Raw genomic sequence first — 6,628 nt, forward strand, 5'->3', positions numbered from 1 at the left:
TCTCTTGCGTGCCAAAGGGAATTAACAGCCTTCATAGTCACATACACATCATCAAGAATCTTCAACATATCGCAGAGTGATACACAGACATGGGAACGCTCTCTACCAATGAGGTGTTTTGCTAAATATCTCACTGTTCCAGACCCCCCTCCTTTTCCTGTAACTGGAGCCAGAGTCTGATGAAGACAGATTAAACTGTTTACCAAAGTTTCTTCGCCCAGCACACACTAAGGACTGGACTGTTTTTATCTGGCCAGACATTATGTAGCCAGAGAACTTGGCAGGACAAGTTTCTTTCCCTTGGAAACTATTCTAATATTTCGAAACGCAGATGTGCACATTCAGACAACAACAAGACCTAAATAAACTATCAATATTATAAGGTTTATACCCTTTTCACCTCCAGTATGATTTAATCTCACAAAAACAAAACCTGAGAGTCAAAACATATGTAGTCGATTTAAGATGCAAATGCTTGCTGTAAGCTAACCAAACAAAGAAAAAAATTGATTTTCTTTAAAGGTTTTTCACACATCTTCATCAAGGGTACGAACATATCTTTTCAACCCTCTGAGACTAAACATCTTAACTTACCAGGGTCATCCACTGTAACTGTGATTTTCTGAGGCTGGTTGTTATTTTGCTCCTTAAGCTGATGCAGTTGGAGAGTTTCTGAATTTAACGAAAAACAAAATGAAATATAATTCAACTGGAAATTTGATTACAAAAATAAAACATTGATATCTTCAAACATCATACCTGCTTCATCCTCATCTTTACTTCCTAGAACAGGCTCTTGGTTAAATCTGCTGCAGCTCATCAACTGTGGCTGATCCTGGATCAAACTGGCGGCTTCGATGCTCTGTCTTCTTAGTAACTCGGTTGAACAACTCTTCTCTGTGCTTTTTAGGATGGTCTCTGATTCTAAAGATAGTGAAATATTACACAGCGCTCAACAACACCTTTACCTTTACGCATGGTGAAATTTGCATCAATACATCTGGCATTCGGATCAGTTATTTCTATATTATGCGTCATGAATTCATTTTTACAGAAAGACAGCCAAAGTTAACCTAAAACCCTTTAGGATATTAAAAATACACCAATCATAACTCAATACTGCTTTAAAATTCCTCACCTCCAGTATAAAGAGAAGTTACACTTTTATTAAATGGAAAAATCAAGTATATGAAATGAATGTCCAGCTGCACTTTGATAACACAGAAAACAGAGAGGTTCAGCTCTCTGACTACTTTTCCACATTTTGCAGTTTCGAAAGATTTGAAAAGCTTGAACAAATTACCATTGTTTTGTTGACTATGATGAACTTACATAAACATGACAATAGCGCTATTATCATCTAAGGAAGGCAGATTTATGTGACGGTTGGACAGAAAAAAATCTAAGAAGTGAACTTTTATGGATTGATTCATAAATACTCTTGTTCAGCTTTTAATTAGACTGGGCTGCTGTGGCTCATTTTTTGTTTAAATACACCAAATGCAAAAGATTCAAATATAGAGTCTGTGGTCACTAACTGGAGAATGAAAACCCTCAGCTGTTTACCCTATTGGGTTTGAACATTGTTTATCAAAACAATCAGTGATGGCATAAAGTTACAATATGAATACATAAGGAAAAAATAAGAAAGAAAATGAAAGATTTACCAGAAGTTTGAAGAGCGGTTGTAACTTCAACATGAGGTGGAGACTTGGCATCTGAAAACTGTTCTTCTTGGGCAATATCTACATAGAAGACAGGAAAAGTTGCTTAACTGTCCCATTTCCCAAATTGAAAAGAGTCCCGACAGATCTTAGTATTTAATAAAAAAAATAAAATACTAACATTCAAAGCAAACCTTACTAAGTTTTTATCAATATTCTTGGTGTGTCCATATCAAGTCCAATATTGTACAAATATAACTGTTCAACATACATCTATAGCAGATATTTCTAAAGCTCAGGAGCTAAATGTCATGGGTGCTGTGGCCTTCCAGGACTTTCAGCAACCGTTCCAACCGCTCTTCAGTTTCCTCAGTGGTCTTTGGATAGGTGGGGGTTTCTGTTTAGTTTTTATACTCCTAATCAATATATTAACAGCCTCCTCTTTGTCCAGATAGCATTGTCGCTCATGGAACCTCCTCTGCACCATGGGTGCCCAGCTGGTGTATCCATCCCCCAGCAGCAGGAAGTCAAGGAGGAAGTCCTTAGTTGGAGACACAGAAGGCTTTGTGCCATCCTCCATCTTTAGCTGTATGCTTCCCATTGTCTCTCCTTTGTGCCTAAGGGCAGGGATGAGTGCACTCATTCCTCTAACTTTTCTCTTAGTGTTTATTTCAGATAACCTGGTTGACGGCCTCGAGTTGACCAATGGCAGTGTTTCTCTTTTGCACCGTCTCTGGTTGTGGTTTATGAAAAGCTTTATTTCCAATCAGCCCTAACAAGGACTTCTACACTCTGAGAGGTCACTATTCGGGCGCCCCCTTGTTGTTGCCTCTCCTGTGCTTAGCACAGCTTACCAACCTGGGAACCTAGTAGTATTACCACATATAGGAACCCTGTGAAATCCACCTGGCTGGGCAAACAGAAAAAGTTGCCCTTCTAGCTGTCTCTTTTCAGGAGCAACATCCTTTTCTAAGGAGTGGGTAGGGTTTACTAGTAACCAGGATACTACCCTTCCCAAGGGTCTCTCTCATTCATGACAGCATTATGTTCTTATACAACCACTTTAGGAATTTGGTCAATAAAGTTTTAGTAATCATCCAGTCACTAGGATGCCGTTTGATCAAACTTTGGCTGCCCAATTATAGACAGCCCTTTTTTTTTTTTAAAAAGGCCTTCTCTGCATCATACAATTATTCAGGCGCTGTGCTGGCTTTGAAATGATGTATTGACCTTAAAGGAAATCACGTGATTCTGTCACAGTATTCTCATGAGATGCTACAGCCCCCACTTTCCTTCCCCCTTTGTTTCCCCTGATTGGCCTCCTTTGTTCTCTATTCTTGTCTCTCCAACTGATTATATTCCTCTTAAAAGATTACAAAAACTGATGACAGGTTCAGAGATCTTCAAAAGATGAGGTACCCCACTACAGGCTTTTAAGTGCCTTAGAAAGATCACATAGCTTGACTACACTCGAAGAAATGCATATTAACTTTACATGCATGGTTCTGCATTTCTTCTAAAATACCCTTTATGCTTTTTATAGATTATACTTTTGACTCAAAACACTGGGCACCAATTATTGCCCTTTTATAATTATCTGCAAATTTCAGCTTAAAAAAATTATCCTTTTATGTGCATATTCAAGAAAAACCTGGAATAAAGCTGGTTTCCAATTAGGCAGTATGAAAATAAATATGTGTAACTTAATTCCCGTCTCAACGAGATTTGTATTCAATCAGGATTGAGTTATCCGTGTGGAATTAGACAGTTTAATCAGAGGTAATATAATAATTTGCTGAACTATATAGTCTTATGTAATACAAAGTGATTGTAACTAAAATGATCTCTGTAACCTTAGTGTGCTTAAGAAAGGAGTTTTTCTGCTTTGATGATAAATAACTCCAAGTGAGGAGGGAGGACGTTTTTCTCTCGTGAACAACTCTTTGTTAGGAGCGGAAAAACGAGGCTGAGAGTATCCAGAAGAACATACCAAAGATGCAACGAGAGTTTGTTTAAACATGAAGTACAAGTGAGATTGCAAATCCTTAGATCACACTAAGGTGGCAGTGATTGTTCTATTGCTCTGTGATCGCCAAAGATGTCCTTGTATTGGATTTTTATCCTGTTTTCATTTAAAGGTTCAGTTGTTTAGCATCCAGTGACTCTATTTACCTTTTTTTCCTCTTATCAATGGACTCAAGGAGGAACCCCACAGGGGGATCAGAGGTGATACTTAACATCTTACAATACATAAAGAGACTTGTAATTTGCTTGGAAAACTTAGCAATACACTTAGGGAACCATCTTTATGGAAGAAATATCTAAAAAAGAACCAAAAAAAAAAGTTTCTCCTTCCTGGAAATTCCTCCAGTCAAATTCCACTTTTTCTGCCTACATACCAGCCATGTCTTCAGCTTGAGTCCACTGATCTGGATCGGTTTCCATTAAAGTCTCAGCCTCCTCCTCAATCTCCTCATCTACTTGGATGTCTTCTTCATCCGAGCTGCTCCCTCTAACTGAATGACCACCGGCCACAGCTGGATCATCTTCATGGTTATACTCCATTTCTAAGACAAAAACCAAAGACTTTTATCACTCACACGAAACTTCCAGTAAACTCAGTAATCAAATTATTTGATATCTGAAGTTGTGGAGAAACTGACAGAGGTGATTCTTGCAAGAAAGGGTAAAACGTATCTTACGTCCGCAGACAGAGAGACACAGCTTTGACAGGGGCAAGCCCAGCACACACATTTATCCATCCATCCATCCATTTTCTTTACACGCTTAATCCCAAGTGGGGTCGCGAGGGGTGCTAGTGCCTATCTCCAGCTGTCTACGGGCGAAAGGCGGGGTACACCCTGGACAGGTCGCCAGTCCATCGCAGGGCAACACAGAGACAAATAACTATTCACACACACACACCTAGGGACAATTTAGAGAACCCAATTAACCTTACGGTCATGTTTTTGGTCTGTGGGAGGAAGCCAGAGTACCCGGAGAGAACCCACGCATTCTCAGAGAGAACATGCAAACTCCATGCAGAAAGAACCTGGGCTGGGAATCGAACCCAGAACCTTCTTGCTGCAAGGCAGCAGTGCTCACACACATTTATAGTGTACAAATTTAAACACGCTCTCTCCCCCTTGGAACCATCGCACCCCTGCATAAAGAAGTTTCTCACACTTGAACATTGGAGCAAAACAGCTTCAGTTATTCAAGGACATAGATTTTCATTAGCCAGATAAACACTTCAGAACAGGTTTCTTGTGTTCATGGTATGAGGGAGGCTGTGTGAACTCATTCTTTATCTCTCATGACCCTCCCATCACCATTGAGTAGAGTGAGGAGGCAACTGCTTTCTGTCACTCCTTCCTTAAACATTCCAGCATAGAGACTGGTACAAGACTCTACAATCACTTATATTTAGGCTGAAAAAAGGCACACTCAAAGTATTTCATCTCAAAATTAGGCTAAGGAAAAACATGCTTTCACATATCTCACCAGTCATCTCCTCCTGCCGTTGATGTTGTGGTTGGTTATGATCAGCAGAGTCTGACATGTCATCGTGAAATGCAGGGATCCCTAAGAGTTAAAATGTGGTTCACTGATTATTGCTCATTGTTCTGTAAAATATAAAAGACTCAAACATCTATATAAACATTATCTCATGGATAAGGGATGTTTCCTGGTTAAACAGTATGAGGTCATTTTTCTGCAGTATGATAGGATGTTGTGAGAAACTACTAATGAAGAGAACAATCACCTGAGCTTGAAACGTCACATGGACTGGAAATGTCTTGGCAAGGATGCAGCGTGCTGTCAACTGTGGGGGAAGACGAGGCCTGCAGGTCCCTTTGTTTCACCAATGCTTTCACTTTTTCTACAGCTGAGCAGGAGAAGCCAAAATAAAACACAGCAAAAATGGGAAACCAAGAATGAATAAAAGATAAACATTTTCGACGCATGGAAAAACATTTTTTTTTCTGCTAAACACCACATCAACTATCTCTTAAAAGAATCAACAGGAAAAAACTCAACTTGGATAAAAAAAAATAAATAAAAAGATTTTAACAATATAAAACATGAAAATAAAGCAAGATTTTAGGAGATGCGTCATAATATTTTATAGTTTGAAAAATAATTTCAAATCAAATCATCTTTACCCAAGTTGTCAGGAAGATTTCCCAGTTTCTGGTATTCATCCTTTTTCACCTCCAGTCTCTAAGAAAAAAAAAAAAAAATCCAAACAAAAGCCATGAAGTGTTTATAAAACCTTTAATCATAAATGTTTTGTTTGCACAAAATAGACAAATAATTTGAAAACCTTTGAATAAAAAACTTAATTTAAGGTAAATTTAAAAAAGGGCATTAAAAGGAGATATAATGAGGAAAATTATATTTGATAAACTACACAGAGCATAAATATCAAAATATTAAAACATAAGAAATAGGTTATGGTATGGTTGATGGATCAGTAATTTAAGATCCATCTATTTTTTCTTATATTTGGCAGCCCTATTCATCCATTGGGTTCACTGCTGCATGTGTTAAGGTTAAATAAAAAAGAAAATTGTTTAAAGGAAAGATAAAAATGACAAAAAGAAATAAAAAAGGGCTGTCTAACTGTCTATGTTTCAATCACGGAAAATCCACATAGATATCAGTCAGCTCTTGGAAAAGTATCCAGAAATATTAAAAAACAAAAACTATTTTAAGTCATGTTGAACTGAAAACCACCAAAAGTGGAAATGTTAATTACAAGAGAGAAATTAAGGTAGGAGGTTTTTCCAGTTTTTTTTTTCCGTTTTCTAAATGTAACGAAGCAGATTCAGATTAGCAGCATACCTGAATGCTCCGAGTTTGAGGCAGTTTTTTCTCCACTTCAGCCGACAGAGTAACGGTCTGAATTAACTGTTTCTCCAGCTCCTTCACTGACCATTCAGGATACTTCACTTTCTAAA

The 6,628-nt window shown here is 38.0% G+C and overlaps 2 protein-coding genes across 2 annotated transcripts in view; both read right to left on the minus strand.

Moving 5' to 3' along the window:
• LOC107083231 overlaps positions 1-6,618 on the minus strand; it is a 16,968-nt gene extending 10,350 nt beyond the window's left edge. Inside the window, exons 1-8 of the mRNA XM_015372258.1 lie at positions 6,513-6,618; positions 5,831-5,888; positions 5,431-5,553; positions 5,169-5,249; positions 4,064-4,231; positions 1,668-1,745; positions 760-924; positions 595-672 (exon numbers count right to left, since the gene is read on the minus strand). Coding sequence (XP_015227744.1) covers positions 595-672; positions 760-924; positions 1,668-1,745; positions 4,064-4,231; positions 5,169-5,226 — 547 coding nt within the window. The 5' untranslated portion in view covers positions 5,227-5,249; positions 5,431-5,553; positions 5,831-5,888; positions 6,513-6,618. The remainder of the gene's footprint in view (positions 1-594; positions 673-759; positions 925-1,667; positions 1,746-4,063; positions 4,232-5,168; positions 5,250-5,430; positions 5,554-5,830; positions 5,889-6,512) is intronic.
• The window catches only part of LOC107083243, a 27,681-nt gene continuing 26,863 nt past the window's right edge, over positions 5,811-6,628 (minus strand). The window contains exons 29-30 of the mRNA XM_015372276.1: positions 6,513-6,623; positions 5,811-5,888 (exon numbers count right to left, since the gene is read on the minus strand). Of these exons, the coding sequence (XP_015227762.1) occupies positions 5,811-5,888; positions 6,513-6,623 (189 nt within the window). The remainder of the gene's footprint in view (positions 5,889-6,512; positions 6,624-6,628) is intronic.

Source organism: Cyprinodon variegatus, unplaced genomic scaffold (assembly GCF_000732505.1).
Source record: "Cyprinodon variegatus isolate N-32 unplaced genomic scaffold, C_variegatus-1.0 Scaffold71, whole genome shotgun sequence".
Classification (NCBI taxonomy): Eukaryota; Metazoa; Chordata; class Actinopteri; order Cyprinodontiformes; family Cyprinodontidae; genus Cyprinodon; species Cyprinodon variegatus.